Source organism: Clarias gariepinus, chromosome 25, assembly GCF_024256425.1.
Source record: "Clarias gariepinus isolate MV-2021 ecotype Netherlands chromosome 25, CGAR_prim_01v2, whole genome shotgun sequence".
NCBI lineage: Eukaryota > Metazoa > Chordata > Actinopteri > Siluriformes > Clariidae > Clarias > Clarias gariepinus.
Genome location: NC_071124.1, coordinates 15,833,944 through 15,856,466, shown reverse-complemented (window position 1 = coordinate 15,856,466; position 22,523 = coordinate 15,833,944). Strand labels below are relative to the sequence as shown.

The window sequence follows — 22,523 nt, the reverse complement described above, 5'->3', positions numbered from 1 at the left end:
GTGTGTGCCCTGTGATCATTTATATACAGGATAAAGCTATATAGACAATAAGTGAGTGGGTAAGAGTGACAAAGTGATTAAAATATTGAATTTCACTTTTGTTTCAATAGTTTTGGCCACCACTGTATAGCTGACACGACTGATTTTTGTTCCTTGTGGCGGTTTCAGTCTGTGTTTGCAGTTGATTCATGATTTTCCTGTCAGTAAAATTGAAACAATTAAATAGTGTTATCAACAATGTATCTTTAAATACCCACGGATTAAAAAAACGAGTGATATGTGATTAATTTGACAGTGACAGTAATCAGTGATATGTGGTTAATTTGGAAGCTAAAGCAGATAGAGTTTAATCTGTGAAACGCTGCCTCCCCTCCCCCCCCTCCCTCTCTCCCTCCTGTTTTTGTTCCTCGCGCGCCGCCGCTGAACGTCACCTGCGCAGATGCTCGCGCTGTTCAGTCGTGCTCGAGCGTGTCAGATGTTTGCCGGCGGTATCGGATCCGCCTCCATTTTATCAGTGTGTACCGGCGAACACACACGGACGTGCTCAGTGCGATCCGCCTGGATTCGGAGATCGCGTTAAAAACCGCAGCGTACTCGTATCAGCGTTGGACGCGGGAGACGCTTTTGTTTCCTGGAGGACATAAAGAAGACGAAGTGATGCAGCGCCGATTTAAACCGGCAGCAACACCCGCGGTCTGACTGCTGCATAACCCCCCAAAAATGTGCACTCTTACAGGCTGTTTAACATGACACACTAACATGAAATATTATTAAATAACCATTCGCCTATGCAGCGTGAGATCCCGGTGAAGTTACCGACTCAACAAGCCTGAAGGAGCAGGTACGGATCAGGATTATTATTTTATTATTATTATTATCCTTTTTTTTTATTTTTTTATTTTTTAAAGGAGCTATGTGTCGTCATGCATGTTTTTTTTTTTTTTTTAAAGAAACCCTTTGATAACCAGATCCTGGAAAAACAGTTGGTAAATAAGTAATGAGATAATAATGTTTGGAGGCTGAGCTGGCCTTTGTTTGTGTTGTGTGTTTATTGTGTGTGTTCACAGGTGACAGGTTTACTGCCCACACAGCTGCTCTTTCAATCTTTCAATATTGCGTCATTAAACGCATATAGTAGGCTATAGATTGTAGTATTTTATCATTAGATTTTAAAAGCCAGTTTAAAAAAAAAAATAGAAATGTACAGGTCCACATTTATTCAATGTTTTTCATGTCTGAAGCGATCTATCCCCTTTCTTCATCTTGCATGAAGAACAACTTGCTTGTTTTCCTTTTCGACTGAGACCATGCATGTGTGTTTAAATATCAGCATAGCCCTTATCTTATCATATGCTTAATGATGTCCCAGAATAAATTGGTCATGCGATTTTAAGTCGATTGGGTTAGTTTAAACTTCTTTCCCCATCATGCTCATTTTGCTTAACATTTCTGCATATGGGGCGGCACGGTGGCGTAGTGGTTAGCACTGTTGTCTTGCACCTCCAAGACTATTTCCTGAAGTTTGCATGTTCTTGCCGAGCTTGGCGGGTTTCCTCCGGGTACTCCGGTTTCCTCCCAAGGTCCCAAATTACTCATAGTGTGTGAGCGAGTGTATGAATGTTGACCAGAGATCCTACCACCATCGTATTATGGGATTAAATACAATGGTAATCACAGTTCATCAGTTGGACTACAGAGGTTCCTAGATGAATGGATGAAAATTGCCTGTAGTGTTTGAATGAGCTTGTGTATGCATGTGCATGTGTGCCCTGTGATGGATTGGCACCCCATCCAGGGGTGCCCTAAGTCTCCAGGCCTTCTGTGAGCCTGTATACAGGATAAAGTGGTAGAGACGATGACTGACTGACTTGACTTCTACATATATAGTAATCTGATGATAGTGGCAAATCTAGCTCTCTCTTAATATTTACTTAAACATTCAAACGTAGCACTGCTGTACCTCACGAGACTGTCCAGCGCTCTTACATCCTCAACTGTGTCCCCTGCTTCAAATAGATTATATTTCATAGCTTCAACTTTCACGCTAGCAAGGATGACCTTGCTAGCAACATTATGATTGAACATTATGCCTTATTTTTGAGATTGTTTTAAACGTGCTAGCAGTGAGACTTTGGCATCGTAGACAGCTGCTACATTCTGCAGCAAAAAAATAATTAGAAAAAAAAAAAACAATTAGCACCAGGCTTTTCTTCTAAAACGTGACCCACAACGAACGAGACTGCTTTATCTGTTTTGTTAACAAGTGTTGTGTGTTTGTCAGGTGGTTATTAGTGTGGTCTTTGTATTGGTTGCATAGGAAGTAGGCTATGCTCGGTAGCCATAAACCGATTATTTCCTGGTCATTGAACGTATGTGTACTCAATAATGAGTCCAAAATGGGGTTTAAAACTACAGCGGTAAAATATTAATCACCAACCAGTGTTAACATCGATATGTAAAATGGTGCTGAGCAGAGAAAAATCGACAAGATGAGTGTCAGTATTAGCCTGGAAAATTGTGTTTGATTTGCATTTAGAGAAAGATCATAATGGAGGACAGCACATCAGAAAGAGCAAGCAAATCGGAAGAAGCTGAAAAATAGGCTAGAACTCCCATCTGAAAGTCAAAACTGAAACAAAAATGGACTCAACAAGATGTTGACTGGCTGAATAGGTGAAGGTGAGCTTTAGTGTATATCAAGGCGAGTCTATATTAGAACAGTGCTTGAAAAAATGCTCATCAGAACTGAACATATGTAAAAAAACGTATTAGACATATAATATGCAGTAATTTTTTTAAATATTCTATACTGCTTATCCTGTACAGGCCTGGAGCCTGTGCCATAAGACGAGACACAGTACACCCTGGACAGGGTGCCAATCCATTGCTAGGCACACACACACTATGGGCAGTTTGGGAATGCGAGTTAACCTAATATGCATGTGTTTGAATTATGGGAGGAAACCAGAGTACCTGGAGGAAACCCACCAACCCTGACCCTGGAGGTGTGAGGCCACATTGCTAAACACTTTTCCACTGTGCTGCCTTTATGTTACACATACGTAGAAAAATAAGTTAAAAAATGTGAGGGACTGTATCATGAAGTCTAAATACAGGGTTAAAGATGTTCATTTACGAAAAGCAGAGTTTTCACAGATGCATCATTTTTACCCTCTCTGGTCTGATTTGCAAACTGACATGTATCTCATCTGTTCGCAGTCTGAGGTGCTAGTCAAAAGTGGGAATGTGAGGCACCACTATGAAACAAAACATATCACATCACTCCACATTGTCCTGTTTATAGAGATGAAATAGACTTTGATGATTAAAGATTAATCCCAATATAATCCCATTTTAAGGAGACTTAGGAAGAGACTTGAGGATGCATCATAGCAAAAGGTGTTTTTGACAAAACTGGATACCTGAATGGTGATGTTTAAACTGACTTACTAGTGGATTCAGAGATCTGCCAAGATGTGATGCTTATAATGATTAGATATTCCAACAGGATAGTGACTCCCACTTTAGAGGTGTCAAAGTGGGAGTGATTTGCAGAGGTGGAAGTTGAAGTTTTAAAATAGTCAGGATAGTCTCTTGACTTAAGTCCTATTGGAAATTTGCGGGATTACATTGTGCAGAAGCAGACCATTGGTGGCTGTAGGTTGCTTGCATGCTGGGTTTGATTCCCAGATATTGGACATAGTGCTAGTCCCAAACCTGGATGAAACGTTAGGGTTGCATCAGTAAGGGCATCCGTTGTAAAATAAAACCTGTGCCAAGATGTGTGCATATCGGATGGTCTGCTGTAGTGACCCCTTAAAGGGTGCAGCTGAAAGACAAACAACAACAGCATTCTTCAGAAGCAACATCCAAACACCATGGATCGGCTGTCAAGAGCAGGACAGATTGCTTGGAAAGCATTTAGAATGAAATGCGAGGGAGAGAGAAAACACTGATAATGTTGCATGCATTTTTGTTATGTATTAGTCAATGTGTTGCACTGCTTTCATAAGCTTTTATAAATTAAATGTGATTGTTCAAAAAGAAAAATTAAACCAATAAGAAATTATTTCTCTCTTTTCTTAAACACATACATATACAGTAGTTCTATATTTCTAATGTATTTTTATAGATCTCCGTATTCTAAAATTACCTCAAATTTTGGGATCCTATAGCTTGTCATGTTCTAACGCCAGTTTTCCAGTGTAGAAGGACACACTACCCAAAGTAATTTCTGTTATCCGTTAAATACGGTTGCCATTAATGCTGTGTAAATTGTATGCAGCAGGGTTTAGGTAGGTGGTACGTACCTTATCAAAGTAACATCGACATGAATGCCAAGACCCTAGGTTTCTCAGCAAATAATTGCCCAGAGCATCACAGTGTTTCTGTTGGTTTTTCTTCTTTGCACAGAGCACCCTAGTGCCATTTTTTTCCCGGGTAAGCAACACACAAACTTGGCTGTCCTAATGGTGTAAAATAAAATTTAATTGCAGACTGTGCTACATTTCCAGTGCCCATGGAACCTGAATCAGTGAGCCTTGGGCACCCGTGACCCTGTCTTGGTTCATCAGTTGTTCTTCCTTGGACCACTTTGGCTAGATACTAACCACTGTGTACTGGAAACAACACAGAACACCTGCTGTTTTGGAGGTGCTTTGACCCGGTAATCCAACCTTCAGTTAGAGCTTTATGCCTGCCCATTTTTCCTGCTATCAACACATCTACTCTGAATGGTTATTTGCTGCTTAATAGGCTATATCTCACCCCTTAACAGGTGCTGGAACAAGAGAATCAATGTTATTCACTTCACCTGTAAGTGGTCTTAATCTCATGGCTGATTGGTGTATAGTATACACATAAGGTCCAGCTAGATGTCTTACAAGTTAAATTTCATATAGTTTTTATTTGGGGACATTTGGTCCCCATAAAGATATAAAAACATGCGTCCCCCGACATGCATATAGCCCAAAGGCCATTTCCTGTGTATGTGTGTGACATGGCAGACTTTGTGCCGAAATGTCAGTTTGTATTTGCATCTTTGTGCGAATCTGACATTCTCGCCTCTCGGAGGGCCACATTTGGAGTGCACATGCTCATAAACATGCACACACACGTGTACAGAGACACACATACATTCACGCACAATTACCTGAATTGTCCAACCCTGACGCTTTAATTGGAGCAGGTCTAATTTGGCCCATTTAAAAATATTCTACATTTTAAATTTCTTGTTGATGAGATGTTTTTTTCCCCTTGCATGTGTGTGTGTATGCGTGTGTGTGTGTGCGCACACGCATATGTTCATCACTTGATAACCCAAAATTAGAAATAGCCAGAGGGGAGTTTGCATTTTCATCCCAACGTCTGCAGCCTCTGCTTATTATTTTGCTCTGGAGTTTAAACACGCCCCGTGCGCTGATGATGTCTGTACAAACATAGACCAGACAAATCAAGATGTCAACAAATCATCGAAACATAGCACCATGCTGGAATTTTGTGTTGTTCTGATCAGCCACAACATTGACACCATAAAACATTAACACATTATAACTGATTATCAATTATATACCAGTAAACTTTTGACAGGATCATGGGGGCCCAAGACTCGCTCTTGTCTGTAGGAACCAAATAATAGCATGTCTGGTCTAATCCCTTGGAAAAGCCAAAGTAACACAAATTGCTGAAAAACAGCCATAATAAAAAGCACCAGAGCGCCCATCACACCACAGGCCACCGTACAACATGGGGCCCAGCAGGAAAAGAGCCCAAGGCCACCAACCCGGGCCTCCAGACTCCCGAGATCCCAATCAAGCAACTGAACGAACAGGTCCGTTCTATGCAGAGAAGCCAGAGAGATTATATTGCAAGGTTATGCTTGACCATGCTGCAGCATAGTCACACGCAGACACCCTGGGTGCAACACACACAGAGCGCTCTGATACTATAGTGATTAGTGTACTGTTTGAGGATTAATCAATAGTAACATAATAGTGGCATCTCAGAGAAAAGCTGGTGAGTGGGAGCATATAAAAGAAGTAGCAACAGGCCGCTCCTGCCTCTTCGTGCTTTTTGAATGAAGATCATGGTCTTAATTTGGCATACAGAGAACAGTGGATAAGAAAAGGCGTAGTATGTGCGTGTGTGTGTGTGTGTGTGTGCGCACGTATGTGACACAAATTCGGTGTCTCTGTAAGTCAGGTTATACTCCCGGTTTAAATAGGGTGCCCAATAGGTTTATACAGTATATAAGTCATAAAGATTTGGAATTAATGAGTAATAAGGATAAATAAGGAGTGAACCATAATGTGGATTGTTGTTGTAAGATTGTAATTAAGGACAGAGTTGTGGTGGTTACTGTTACCACGATGGGGATTATTGTCCTATAACAGTAGTGCTGGATGTGTTATATTCTACTTATACTTCCTGTAAATGTAAAGTTTTTTGTCACATTTATTACAATAACACATTTATTGTCCATGAGGCATGTTATCACTTACCTTATAGCAGCAACAAAATGTTCCCTCACCAACTTCTCTTTTTACTACAGACTTTTACAAAGCACCGACACTAGAGCTTCTAGAACTTCTCCTTACAGAAAGTGTCACCATATTAAAGGTTTTTCTTTGTATAATAACATGTTTAAATATCTGTATTATTTTAGGTTATGTGGCATGTTCAAGACTCTATACTGTATATTTGTGTTAAAATCGCAAGGTTTTTTGATGTACATAATCATCAAAATAGACCAATGAAGACGAAAAGATGTCTTTAGTATATCTGGCTTCGCTTTGAATATAGCGGTTACAGTCGAGGGGGAATATTAGTGCATAACACCGTTTATTTTGCAGTTCAGCTGGCAACTCAGCAAGTTAGTTAGAAGCTCTGCATTCCAATCGGCAAGTAGATCCCTGAGTAGTAGACCGCACACGGAGAAGGAAGGGCCTACTTTAAATTACACTGCGGAACGGACCGCAGCAATCGCTAATCCATTGCTCTTCCTGTGATATACCAGATGTGAAGGCCTGAATTTCGTCAACCTGAATTTGTGGAGTTGAAAAATAATAAAGATGATATTTTTAACACTTGAAAATACATTTTCAAGCCATTTAGAACGGTCAATGTTTTTGCATTGAATTTTAAATGCTTGAATTACATTTTTATTTAAAATATACAGTACAACCACAATAAATTGCCGTGAAAAAAGTTTTAAGCATTTTAAATGCTGTAAGGATTTTTTTTTCCATTTAGATCAAATTGCAATGCAGAAAAATTCTAACATTTTTATTGCATTAAGTTTTTGTTTAGTTCATGTAATTCAACATGCTATTTTGCCTTTTAATTTCATAAAAAAACAAATAGGGGAAGAAAGAAAACTGTCAATAACCTGTGTCTGTGCTATTATAATTTTCATGTATAGTGTGATGTTTAATGCATTTTTAAATGTTATAATATTATGGAAAAGGTTTATTTGTTAATGAATAACATGAAACTCTCATATATACAATATCATATGTGCAACATTCGGTATACGTCAAATTAAACATTTCATTACAGCCGTAATTTTGATTATTGCAGCTTACAGCGAAAAAAAATTCAGTATCTCAAAATATTAGAATACTTCCAAATATCAATCAAAAAAAGATTTTACGATACGGTAATATGAGAAAGTATGTTTATTCACGTACAATTTCTTGGAACTCCTTCAGCATTAATTACTGCATTAGAGGCGCCAGTCAGCTCTCCATAAATATGCTTTGATACAGCACTCTGAACAGCCCGTGCTTTCGGCGATGACCTTGTGTGGCGTACCCTACTTGTGGAGGGTGTCGGTGATTGTCTTATGGACAACTGTCAGCAACCTTCTCCATGATTGTGCATGCATGTACTAAACTAGGGTAAGAGATACACTGTTTATTTATGCTGTATGAATGCTAATTTCCTGAAACTCTACATCAAATATAAGAAGATTTTGAGATGCTTGTTTTTTGTAAGCTGTAAACCGTAATTAATAAAATAGTACAGAATAAGACAGTGAGGCGATAGTGGCAAGGAAAAACTCCCTGAAATGGTAATAGGAAGAAACCTTGAGAGGAACCAGACTCAACAGGGAACCCATCCTCATTTGGATGGAAACGGATAGCAGGGATTGATCTGCATCATACTGTGTGAGACTGGAGGTTCAGTATAACAGGAGATTGTTAAAGAACATCAAACCCATGCTACTACTCTCCAGCAATGACTGTGGACTTGAGATAGAGGTAATCATATCTAGCTTCAAATACCAATCTATTTTTTACACCAGCACCAGCAGGCCGCTGTTAGACAGCTGAAGATGAAGTTCCTATTCTAGCATAATAACACAAAGCACAAATCCAGGTCGACTTCAAAAGAAGATGATCGACATTTTGGAACAGCCAGGTCAGGTTATTGCATTTTTTTCCCCCTTTAAAAATGTATTTGCTTTTTGTTGGATGCATCTCAAAAAACAACTCTGATCTGATTTAAGTTTCTATTTTTACAGCCATGCGTGTATTTTTTTTTAAATTCAACTTTAATTGTTACTATAGAAACAATAAGTTATTAAAGTACAGTAACATAAAACTGCTGTTTAAATTGCAGCCAGCACTATTTTAAGAACGATTCTGTATACAGTCCAGGCCATTCGAATTTGGACATTGGCTCAACAGTAATCTTCCCTCTGTGTGCTGCCACAATGAATTTGAAATGAAGCAATCAAGACATGGTGGAAATGCAGAGTGTTGCAAAAGGTGTCGGGTGTTCCCAGTCAGCTGTGTCTAAACTTTGGTACAAGTTTAAACCAAATGTGGAGGTTATAAAGGGAGAAAAAAGGAAGACCATGGTTGACATCAAGGCATCAGGATAGAAAAAAAAAAAAACAACAGGACAAATTAACAAAGGGTGGACAAGCAAAGAAAAAGTTGGGTAAAGAGGATAATTCACAGAGTATTGATGAAATATATCAAAGAATTATATAAAAATGTGGTGGAACATTGGCTTAGTGGTGGTGGAACTGTTGCTTCGTACTCCCAGGGTCTGTGTGCAAGGAGTCTGCATGTTCTCCCTGTACATGCATTTCTTCTAAATAATCTGGATTTCTTCAACAGCCCAAAAACATGTAGTATAGGCTGACTGGCGTTTCCAAATTGGCCTGGTATGTGTGTGTGTATGTGTGCATATGCCCAGCAATGGGTTGGCACAGCATCCACGGTATGTCCCATCTTGTTCTCTGACTTTACTGACAAGGGCTTCAGGCTCTTTACACAGGATAAGACAGTACCCAGAGTGGATGGATTTGTAACCAGGGCATTTGCAATGTCAAACTGACAATTTTCTCATGTCTCAACACAAAACAGGACTGATAATGATGACATCATTTTTAGATGATAACGTGTCGCCACAGATTGCAAATCAACTCAACGACATGGCAAAGCAACCAGTTCGGATCACAGTTTAACTCAAAATGGAATATGGTAAAGAAGTACCAAGGCTCCATTCTGCAAAGCTGATGTCAACTGCTATTCATGAAAATTGAAAATTTTGTTTTTCAACCCCTCATAAAAACCAGAATAGGAGCATCAAAAGACGGATAAAGTTGTCTTTTGTAAATAATTTGTCCCCAACATTGAGAGATTTCATATTTGTTCCTTTACTCAAGCTGAAATTATTATTATTTTTTAAATGATAAATTTAAATTGTTTGAGTGGCATGGTTGTAACTTATTGGTTTATTTGCTATGGAGTAAAAAAAATCCTGTAAGTGTTGTCATAATGTTTGCAAGAGGCTGTACAAATTTCAACAAATTGAAAAGCAAAGAGTACAACCAGGACGGGCAGATATGCATGGCAGCTTAAGAAAACATAACGTCCTGCTGGAATATAGCCATATATGGGTGTCAAAAGATTGCAACATTTCACAGTATCTTTTGACTGTCAAAAGGTTGTGGTAGCTTAAATTTGGCAATGTTACAGATGTTGTTATTAGGTGTTATAAGTTTGAATTACTTTGATGAAATGATGTTTAAACCATATTAACCACATGACGATGAGCTAACCAATGCTCATTTTATAATGCTGTAAAAACAACTTAAAAACTAAATTAATACCAAAGCGATGGCCTGAGCAGGACCTGATAACTGCAGCAAGCTTAATGCAGCGAGATCAGGACTATAGGGAGGATGCTTTAACACCTTAAAACAAATTTTTTGTAGAGTGTTGACAGTGTGGGCAGAAGTGTGTTGCGTGCATTGTCATGCAAGTTCACAATGACCTTGGATGGCAGTCCTCTGCGTTTAACAAAAAGTTTAGGCTTCAGCTCATCAATAAGCGTTTCACTGTAACAAACACTGTCGATCGTTGAGCGTTGTTTCCCTGATAATGTTCCAGTACTGGCCCTTGTATAAGTATTAATTATTAATTTTCAGTATAAGTATAAATTTTCCAGCTGAGGGTTGACTTTTGAACTTTTTTCTTGGTCGTCGATTAAGGATGTTTCTTCCATTTACTCTCAGGCTTGTAGTGATGAATCCATGTCTCTTCACCAATAATGATTCTTTAAAAAACTTTAACCTTCTTTAGAGCATCGGGTCAAATTTTGTTTGCAGATATCCAAATGCTTTCATAAGAAAATTCTTTCATGAGAAATTTCATAATTACAAAAAAATGAACGGTGCTCTTTTTTCGCGCAAATCACACGCGTGGAATCCATTTTTGCTCGTGCCACAGATACATATGAGCTGGTGTTACACGTTCACACCTGATTAGCTATGCCTGGGGAGACTGTAGCCTTGATGTAATAAGCCAACAGAAGATTTAATACATATACCCAGAGTGCGGATAATTTTTGACTTAACCTTGTAATAGTATGGCCAGCTGTAATTGAAATCACACACATACATACATATATATATATGTTTTTCTAATAACGTAGTTATTTAATACAGAAAAATGTTTAACACTGATGTAGGAAAGCCTTCTCTATAAAATGTTTGCCTTCAGGACAGAGGACCTTGCGGGTTTTTTCTTTCCGCAAACATGACGTGCTGCATGGTTTTTCCTATAACGTCAAGAGAGAAAAGGCGAGATTGGTGAGGGAGCTGTTTATCGGCACTAAATTGTAAATTATGACAGGACCCAACTTGTCTCAGATGTTTCACACCATTAATTGTCGCTATAAATAGCAGAATATGATTTTTACTGATAAATTGAAAGAAAATTGTTAGTAAGTCACTGTCATTGAAATGCATTACAAAATACTTTAAGGCAAATAATTGCTTTTGCTTCCTGTAGGGCTGCATTATACCTCTGTGTTGTGGATTATTTGTCTGTAATAGCATGCCTTTGTGTGGTTTATTCCTTAATTAATGCTTTGATAGTCCAACAACTGTTGTGTTAGCTTTAGGTAACTGATAGAATAGCAGCGAGTCCTGACAGTGGATTAACGGTTCGGTTCTGGATCCTACATTATTATTGATGACTAGCGAACAAAGAACTCTGGCTTTTTTGAGTGAGATTATACTATTCAGACAGCTATATTATGAAGCTCTGATCTTTTCTAAATTTAAAGTTGTGTGCAAACTTTGAACATGACATATTTCTGCTTGGTAGAATCTCTATAATTTGCTAATCGGAGCTCTCTTATGTTTCTGTGTCCTATTTCTGTGCAGGAAGCAAGTTGGCACAGCTTCTGCGACTGAGAATAACATACCAAGAAAGATCATTAACACATTGGGACACACACATAGCTGTCCACCCACTGACACACACACACACACACACACATTTGCAGATGGCACTGGAAAACTCTACATTCTCTTCTCGGCCCGAGTCCCTCTCTTTGCCGGTCCCAGAGAAGGGGGAGGTGCCTGCCGAGGAGACCAAAGAAGATGCTCCTGTCACTGGAGTATTTAATGTATCGGAGGAACTTGGGCACGTGGTAACCACAGAGACATCACCCCCCCCACAAGTGTCCAGTAATAACAACATGTCATTCCAGGACAAGATGGCTGCTCGGGAAGCACAAGCCAATCAGCCCCGAAAGAAGCTGCAAGGGGCAGGGCAGGAATGGGGAAAGTTTGGCTGGGGTGAGAGATTTCACTATCGTTTTTACAAGTTTGAAAACAGGAACTCGTCCATGTTAAATATTCTTTCATCTTTTGTCATTTATTTTTTATAAAAGGGTGCCTGCATTTGCACCGGCAAAAACGGACACAAGGTTTTAAATGTTTTTGTTGAACTGTTTGGTGACAGTGTGTACATGCATGCATGCCTGTGTAAATGCGTCTGCAAAGAAAAACAGTGTAATACTTCATTATGCTTTTCAGCATCCACATTAGTGTATTTATCCACACTATCTTGGCTCAGTTGTCATTTTTTATATTTATTCTCATTTTGTTTTCCAGTTTCTCTTACTCTCCTTCTGTCTTTCTGACCCTCTTTCTCTGTTTTACTTACCTCTCTGTTTGGTCTCTCTTTGATCCTTTGGCAATCCTCTCTCTATGTGTTTCACTCACTTGCTTAGTGTCTTGTTACATCTCCGTCTATCCTAACTCACTTCTTTGCATTCTTTGTCCCTCTTTGACTCCCTCTCTGTCCTCTCTCCAGCACGCAGTAAGCGTAGGAGGCAACGATATGTGGAGAAAAATGGCCGCTGTAACGTACAGCATGGTAACATGCGGGAAACGTACCGCTACTTGACGGACATCTTTACCACTCTAGTGGATCTGAACTGGCGCTGCTCGCTCTTTGTTTTTGTCATGGCCTATGCTGTAACCTGGCTCTTCTTTGGTGCTATATGGTACCTTATTGCATACTGCAGGTATTTACATATTTCCTCTCTCTCTCTCTCTGTCTCTTTCTCTCTCTCACAGGGATATATCGATGTATACCTACAGTATACAAGTATTAGATATGTGGCTGATATCATGGTAATTGTCCAGTTATATATCTATATCTATCTATCTATATATATCTATATATATCTATCTATCTATAAGCAAGCATAGGTCTTTGAAGTGAGGATGCAAAGACACTATCAGGTGTAAAATGTAAAAAATGGTCAATTACCTACTAAATGGAAGTTTTACAATAACTTTTGTGCGTACAGATCCATCCCACACCCGGAAGATGAAAAAGCATCTCCCTTGAGGGTGTTTATGTGGCAACATACTGTAACTTCAGCCATTGACATCATGCACTTTCTGTCCTGAGCTATAACATGCCTTGATGCCATTAGCCTTGCCAGACTGTTGTGAGCATAGAGCAAGTATTTTCTTGCGAACCCTTAACACTCTATCCAGATGATGTGTCATAAACATAGCCTAGCATAAAAGGATAGAGACATGGGGCTTGTGTGGGTAGTAAGAACAATAGACAAGAGATACAGGCAGCAATTTGGTGTGGCTTAATCTCAATTCAAAGGCAAAGGCTGAGGTCAAATCAGTTTGAGGTTCTCGGGAGGAAATGTCTTCGATGTTGAAAAAATGCCAATTTCAATAATACCACTCGAGGAAAGTAAGTCTGATTTCTACTTGATTAGAAGGTATTTTATAATCTCAAAAGGAACCAGGTATGGTCAAATATAGACCTGCACGCTCTGAAAATACATCTCAGAAGTTGCGCTTTGTACAAAAAGCAAATTGCTGACCTTGGTCAATCTACAAAATATGTATTTTCACATTCCTATATATACTTGTCACAAATTTTTTTTGAAATTCACATTTCAGAATTTAGGATGAATGTGATATAATAACATTAAAATGCAAAGCATTAAGCCCAATATCATGTAGGTTCTCCTTGGGTTGATTGGGCAGCTTTGGCACCTCAGGGCAGATTTCCACAAGAACTTTGGGGGTGTGCTATGGTGTCTGTCACTGGTAGGGGCAGATCCTTTGGGTGCTCTGGGTTGTGTGGTGGGGCCTCCATGAATCAGACTTGTTTGTCTGATGTATTCCAGGGATGCTCGATTCGATTAACGGATCAACAACCTTGCACTTTTTGCCTGCTAAGCCTCTAACAGGGTGTGATTCAGAGTGGGTGCATTGGCTTTTTGAGGAGTTTTGCTACAGTTGCTTTTGTACTTAATGGGCTAGCCTCAGGCATAGATGAAACGTTGGTGCTAATGATCCTGTCACCAGTTTACTGGTATATAATTTAAAATCAATATTGTCCGGTTCACTTGGTGGTGTTGTTAGTGTTTGACTGATTGGTGTATATAATATAACACAAATATTTGGTCATTCCAGTCTTACTGAGCTCTCGGGTGTTTGTGAAATGCTCTGGGGTGGATCTGGTGCAGTTCAGTAGAAAGGCTCCTGTTGCTTATTTAAACAGATGACTGGCATTTAACTTGTTGTTCATGATAACTTGTGCACAGATTATGCATCTATAGAGGCAACCAGTCCTTCTGAAAGTTTGAATTGAATATGGAGGTGAATCAGATGCAGTTGCACATTGGAAATAAAGTTCACAAAATTAATAGAGACAGAGCCCGCTGTCCTTAAGGCAGAGCTCCCGATGTGTAGAACCCTCAACACAAGGGTTTCCTGTACTGTCAAAAGGCATGTGCTGTCTTTTTGCAGAGTGTGTTGGCCACCAAGATCTCCTAGGAGCCATGTCTGGCAAAAACAACCAGAAACATGCTGTTCTGCACTCTGAAGTGAAGCAGCACGTCTTCGATGTTGAGGATGGTATGATGTTTGGTGGAGCTTAATACAAAAACAATGGCCATCACAAAGTTACAGAGGAGTGCAAAACCCAAAGTGAAGCCAAAGGGGAAAACGAGATCCACCAAGAAAGGGCAAGAACGGTTGTCTGTGTAGATAGAAGGAGGTGCAATGTGCTCAGTGAAGCAAGGGGAATGAGTACTGTAATTTCTTCAGCAAAGCAAGGAGGTGCAGTAGTGTCCTCAGTGGAGCAAGGAGGCAAAGCGATTTTCTCAGTAGACCAGAACATCATGCTTATGATTGTCAGAGCACCATCTCTGGAACATGGCGTTCTCCAGTGTTGAAGCTCACTACCAAATAGGTGTCCAACAAGGTTGTTTTTTTCAAGGATGGCTTCCTGGATTTTGGAAACGTCTGCTACATTCATTGTTCAGGTCTGGGTTTCTGTCATGAATGTAGAGGTGATTTCAATTCTATTGCACAAACTATACCTACAGCATAGAATGTGGATACAGAGATTTTATTAATTAGAAATTTTCCCTAATATGAGGTTACATTAGGGCAAATCTGATTGGGTTGTTTAAGTCTCAGCTATTACAAAAAAGGAAAAAGACAAAAACTGGTGGAGTGCTGCAGTGGCTGATATATATTTTGATCCATTGTCTTTTTCTTGCTGTTGTTTTATGGTGGTTCGCATTCAAGTTGCATTAGTGCCAAATTTTGCTCTGAGCCTATATCACTCGTGTTGTCCATGGCAATACCCTGACATATGGACACCATACTGTTCAAGAAGGTGATTGCATCAGATGCATCTCTCTGGAGCTGTGGAGCCACTTCACATGGATGTGGTTTGAGAAACGGCCTAAATCTTTTTCCCACTAAAAAACAAAAATGCCCTTCGTATTATTTTCTGATGAGTCAGTACACATCAATGGGATAAATGCACTAGCTTATCCCTTGCAGTCGGTTCTCTTTTACCAGTCCCCTCCCTGGGCCTTGATCTCTTTAACATTGGCTAGGATTACGTAAAAGGAAGCATGATACCTTATTTTGAAAACTTCAGAAGTGCCTGGAGAACCACTCCCACTATGCAAAGACCTGCTGGCTCATCCTTTTTTGTGTTTGTATTTTTGGTTTGTAAGGAATTGGATTCCATACAATTCCGGCAGTTTTTTGGGCAGTTTTTCAGCATTATAGTGTTATAGGTTCGGAAATTGTACAGTAGGCCACCATCCCTTAATGTGGTATTTTATGAAGGAAGCGATCTCACCTTTGGTTGTGGTTTCCTTATCATGCCCTCCATTCTAGCCACAGGAGGTAGTTTTGATAACACTATCACTTGAAGGTCCTATATCTTACTACTTCTTCAATAAGTTAACATAGCTCTGAGAGGTCCCCTAAAGTGTTTCTGGTAATGCTCCAGCTGAACCCCTCTTAGGTAATGCATTGTTGCATTTTCATATGTCAAACTCTCTCTAGTTCACTTTTTTTAAATGTGCCATTTCAGTGTTTTATGTAACTGAGCTACTGCTAATCTATGCTTTGCCAGAAAACAGCAGATCTAATTGGCTTAAGCCCTGGCCAATACAAAATTGGAAGAGGACAAATAGAATGTTTTTTTTTCTTTTCATATTTTTTGTTTGTATATACAAATTGGAAACTCATCTGAATGTATGAAATAACTAAAAAGTAAAAATGTGTGCAGTAATTTTCCTTTAAGACATTGCAGTTATTGGCAGAAGCCTTGGCGAAGCATGTTGGCGAAGCACATTTGCATGCTTCTTTTTGCACCATACACAGTTTGAACTAAGAGATACCAGAATTACCCTAAAACCCAAACTGGCATTTACCCTGAATATATAATTTGGGTTTCAGTGTGCACTCTACTAGAGGAAGAGCATCTTGGACAGTGGCTTAATGCATTTCTAATAGGGAAATCTGTGCATTGGTAACTGAGTTATCTCACAGGACCAACCTCAAGGCACAAAACAAGGAGGAGGTGTGTGCTTATTGAAGGATGAGAAGACTATGCATTGGCTCTTAAATATGGAGAAAAGCTCTTCCTCCTTGATGCATATGCCATGTTTTCAGCCAGCAAGAGTTGTTGTATTGGTTAAGGGCTTTTTAGGACTATGCAGTGAGGTGTACGCTGCAGTTAGATTTCTTACTTACAGTATGCTGTAAGAGAACTGTAATTATGGATAACACCACTTTTAAAATACAGTCATTGAGCTAATATACATGAAATACTATATATATTGTACATATATTCCTCAGGAACTGTTCCAGGTACCCACTCAAATGTACACAAATACAGCCATACACACATACCCACACGAGATTAACCTATAGTCATCTGAGTGGGTGGGTACTAGAGAACATAAAAACAGCAAACTCCCACTCTCTCTCTCTCTCTCTCTCTCTCTCTCTCTTATATACTTTCTGACTAAATCTAGACCTTACTGCATTTCTGGATGAAAGTCTGTAACTAAATAAAGTTATTATTTCAGTATTTTATTGTTATTTTCATGTAACAATACATATACAATGTAAAAAATATCATACGATCAATAACATTTCAGGGTACGATAAGTAATTGCCGTAAATTAACATTTACATTTGGTAGACGACTTACAGAGCGACTTACAGAAGTGCTTTCAAATCTCTATCGATAAATACATCTTTATACTACTTCACTACTTTACTGTCTAAAAGTACCCTCAGCCTAAAATACTGTTGGATTTTTTGTTGTTGTCAGTCCTAGTACTCCAAAAAAAAAAAAAAAAAAAAGAAATTGTACGAAGACTGCCAGTAATGTGACTGTTCTGATAACTAGAAAAAGTTCATTACGCCATCTAGGTGCCAGAATTGAAAAAGACTCTTGATAGCTGCCTTTCTTATAACCTGAGATATGGTGGCACCACTCAAGCAGTGCTAGATAATGAGAGCGTGGTGCTATGTGGGGTGTGATAAGTGCTTTAAGGTAAGTGGGTGCTGGTCCATTTTTGGCTTTTTAGTAATCTTGCATTTGGCAAACATCAGAGTTTTAAGTTGATGCAGGAAGCTACAGGGTTAGTGGAAGGCATAAAGTAATGGGGTGTTGTGGGAGAATTTAGAAGGAGTGAAAATAAGTCACACAGCTGCATTCTAGATTAGTTGCAGAGGTTGAATTGCACACAATGGCACACATGCCAGGAGCAAGCTGCAGTTGTCTAGTTTTAAAATGAGAAGTAGTGTGCATGATTAGAAATGGATGAATCCTTTTTATTGGTGTAGACAAGAAACGATGTGATGGAAAGGGAAGCAGTTCAGTTTTGCTGGTATTAACGTTTAGCTGATGAACTGCCATCCACATATGATGTCTGTGGAGATCTGAGTAACAACAAGAGTGTCTGAGGGAAGGAAGGTGAGGATGAATTGAACATCATCTGTAGAGCTGCGAGGATATGAACTAACCAAGAGACATAGCTTATACGGAAAACAGAAGAGAACCAAGTACTGAGCCTTGTGGCACATCAGTGGAAAGTCTACATGGAGCAAATGATGACCCCCTCAACATCACCTCATATGACCAACCCTCCAGGTAGGGAGAAAATCACTGGCATGCTGTGCTGCAGCTTCCAAGACTTGTGAGGATGGACAAGAGAGATTGGGGGTTGAGTGTGTCAAACACTGATGTAAGGTCAAGGGGGATGGGGACAGAAGACATTTTTGCTGATCTAGCAGCATGTAGCTTCTTAGTAATGGCCAGTCCCAATGGAATGTGCTTTGAAACCAGACTGGTTTCTGGCAGACCCATATCTTAGTGTTTGGTGAATTTACTTCCTGATTCCAGATGTTTATTTTCATGGCTATGTCAGTATCTTTGTTTCAGTATCTTGTTTTCCACACCACTAGACAGCACTATAATGAATCCAGTAGTAAAAATGTATCCCTGTCTTTCTATCTTTCTCTTTTTAGAGGAGATTTGGATCATTTGGAAGATGATACGTGGACTCCATGTGTGAATAATGTTAATGGTTTTATCTCAGCTTTTCTTTTCTCCATTGAGACGGAGACCACTATTGGATATGGCCATCGTGTCATCACCGACCAGTGTCCGGTGGGCACCATGCTTCTGCTTTTGCAAGCCATACTGGGATCAATGGTCAACGCTTTTATGGTAGGAAAATACACCCATATACAAGGAATGTATGGAAATAGTAGAAATACTAAAAAAAAATGTAAGAATATCTAGCATAAATGACATCCTATTTTTAAAAAAAAAAACATCATGCCTTGCCATCAGCACAAATTAAATAGGTATGCACCAAGAGCTGTATTCAGAGTTAAGAGTTGATTTAAATCCAAATGTTATGTCAGTGTTCATGCTAAGAGAATTGCTTGTATTTATAGTTGGGTTCCACACATGCGTAAGTCATGCTTTAAATACTTTGGCTCAATACTAAGTTCAAGTCATTGTTTTATAATGCCCTTAAATGTTCCATCTTGTTCCATAATGCCATGAACAATAGAATGTGTTTCATCTAAAAAAGAACAGTTTATTAACTTTAAACTTTAACTATTGGTGCAGTAAAACAAATTCAGCTTTGGTTTTAAAATTACCTTTGATTAAGTAAAAAATTCATACATTTTCAGCAGTACTACATTCCTGAAATGCATGCAGTGGACAAAATATACTTTAAATCCCATTTGATATGGTTAAGAATAAACAAAATCACCTTCCTTTAGGCCTTATAGAAAATGTGGACTTGAAGCAAATATAAATTTTTCATTGCTGTCTAATGTATTTTGATGCAGCATAAAAAACAAGACGAACAAGATTAAGACGATCATGTAAGAATAAGGTGCTAGCTGTAAATATCACTTTAATCATTGAAAATTAGGTTTACTTTAACACTGACTTCTAAGGTCATTAGTCAGCAATTAATAAAATAGCACTTGATCCAACACTTTTTATTATTTTCTAATGGTGTAACTGTTGATGGGTTTAAAAGCACTATAAATTTAATATCTATGTTGCTTTGTGTTTGTATTGACATCCTTTCTTTCTTTGCTTTAGGTGTTTTTTCATTATTTCCTTATAATAAGGGCCTTTACAACTCTGTTTCTCGTTTTGTGCTTTGTCACGTTTTCTTTCTTTTGCCCATTTATTATTCATGCTATGCCAAGCCATTGCTTAACGTAATGAATGATGAATAACCATAATTTAGCCCAAATGGATGAATAACAAAACAGGATGAATACCGTATCATGAATAACAAAGTGGAGTGTTTTTTTTTTTTTTTTGGACTAAAAAAAAAGGCTATGTTGTCACCTTATGGAGCCTCTAAAGGGACATTAAAATGCTTAGATGAAAAAAAAATCTTAAAAAATTTAAGTACAAGGTTAAATTCAAATTCAAGGAGAACTGTCCAACACATTCTTAAAACCTGGAATGATAGTGCTGAACCATCAAGTTTGTGGTCGGAAAAATGGAATGGAGGAGACTAAAACGCTTGGTGAGGTTGCATCATAAATAATTGACAGTTGAACTCCCAGCTATGTTAAATAGTGAAAGTAAGCATTTTCACATGCACAGTGTGATGAAAACTCACAGGATTGAACCTAAACAGCTGTGCAGCCATAAGAAACCCACCTACTGTATAACGATTGGACTTCGTAGCTATGGACATAGGCATGTGGTCTGATGAGTTTAGATTGACCCTATTTAACAGCGATGGGTGCACTAGGGGGAAGAAAGGAATAAAAATACTGGAGGCAGTATTATGATCTGTGCTTGCTTCAGTTGTTCAGGTCTAGGCTCCAAATGATTATGTGGCAATACTATGAAGTCAACTGACTATCTGAATGTAATGAATTACTAGGTTATTACATTAATTAATTTAAATTAATATTCTACGACACAAATAGTGAAATAGTGATTCTTCATGAAATATCATTTTGACACGTGTAATGCCATCACATCAAAACTCAAGGTGGTCAAATAAAATATTAGATGGTCAACTTTTATTTTCCCTCCAGTGTAAGTCCAGTATGGAGTAGAAGTGTTAGCTAGTGGTATAAGTAGGTGACAGTATGACAGTGCAAATCCACACTCTGATGAAAATGTTGCCTACTGTATATATACAGGTGCATCTCAATAAATTAGTACATCATCAAAAGTTGATTTATTTCATTACACACAGACTGCTATATTTCAAGTGTTTATTTAATTAAATTTTTATGATTATGATGTACAGCTAATGAAAACACAAAATTCAGTATCTCAGAAAATTATTATATTATATGATATTAAATTATATTACATTATAAAAAAAAAACACACGGAAATGTTGGACTCCTGAAAAGTATGAACATGTATAGCACTCAATACTTGGTCAGGGCTCCCCTTGCATGAATTACTATAGCAAGGCGATCAGTCTGTGGCACTGCTGACGTGTTATTGGAGCCCAGGTTGGTGTGATAGTGACCTTTATCTCTTCTGCGTTGTTGGGTCTGGTGTCTTGAATTTTCCTCTTCACAATACCCTATAGATTTTCTATGGGTTTTAGGTTGGGCGAGTTTGCTGGCCTATTACAGGGAAACCATGGTCCTTAAACCAGGTATTAATACTTTTAGCAGTGTGGGCAGTTGGCAAGTCCTGCTGGAAAATAAAATCTATCATAAAGCTGGTCAGCAGAGGGGAGAATGAAGTGCTCTAAAACTTCCTGGTAGACAGCTGTGCTGACCTTGTACCTAATAAAAAATAGTGGACCAACACCGGCAGTTCTCCAAACCACCACTGAATGCGCAAACTTTACACTGGACCTTAAGAAACTTGGATTCTGTTCCTCTCCTCCATTCCTCAGACTCTAGGACCTTGATTTCCAAATAAAATGCAAAATTTACTTTCATCTGAAAAAAGGACTTTGGCCCACTGAGCAACTGTCCAGTCATTTTTTCTACTATTATTTCTCTTCCGTTCAACCTTTTGTGTCTTACTCTCTCTCTTACTCTAGGGTGTCAGTGATCGTCTTCTGGATAACTGTCAAGTCAGCAGTTTTCCCAACGATTGTATAGCCTCCTGAACCAAAAGGAGAAACCATTTAAAGGCTCATTAAAGGGAGAGACCATTTAAAGGAAACTTTTACAAGTGTTTTGAGTTTATTAGCTGATTAGAGTGTGACACCATGAGTCTCCAATATTGAACTTTTTCACAATATTTTTCTGAAATAATGAATTTTTTGGTTTTCTTTAGCTGTAAACCATAATCATTACATCATTTATCGGTCTGTGTGTAATAAATCTATATAATATATGTTACACTTTTTGGATTGAATCACTAAAATGAATAAACCTTTTGATAATATTTTAAAATGTTAAGATGAACCTAATTAATGAATATTAATTACAAAATACAGTGCAACCATGTAGACGCAACAAACAACATTACTAAATGCAAATTAACACATGTGGTTACAGTCATATAGAATTGTTCCTCAGTGTTAAAACCTTTCAAGCATTCAGATTGGCTATAGTTAATAGGATTGTGTAACCACTGCACTATTTCTTACTATCACATCACATATTAGTAGTTTCTTGGGCATTGAATTAATTGAACATATTTTTAATGATTTTAAATGAGTACTTAGGAGTACTAATATCGTTGACAATTAGCTTATAACCTTATGGGCCCTGTATCTGTCTCTTTTTTTCGGTTGCCTAACTTAATTTTCTCTCATCATCTTTCCCGAATCTAAGGCACTTTGCAGCTGCAGCATTTTTCACATGCGGTTCGGGTTTGTGAAAATGGATTTAGGCTTTCACTGCCCTCAGTACTTGTTCCTCTGCAGCATCT

General features: G+C 38.5%; 1 protein-coding gene across 4 annotated transcripts in view; it reads left to right on the top strand.

Moving 5' to 3' along the window:
- The first annotated feature begins 476 nt into the window (after window positions 1–476).
- The window catches only part of kcnj9 (potassium inwardly rectifying channel subfamily J member 9), a 36,270-nt gene continuing 14,223 nt past the window's right edge, over window positions 477–22,523 (top strand). For 2 of the 4 annotated variants that reach the window (XM_053486510.1, XM_053486508.1), the window contains exons 1-4: window positions 477–841; window positions 11,687–12,103; window positions 12,624–12,837; window positions 18,644–18,845. In XM_053486510.1, coding sequence (XP_053342485.1) covers window positions 11,809–12,103; window positions 12,624–12,837; window positions 18,644–18,845 — 711 coding nt within the window. In that variant the 5' untranslated portion in view covers window positions 477–841; window positions 11,687–11,808. The other 2 variants (XM_053486509.1, XM_053486511.1) reach the window with 2 other exon arrangements.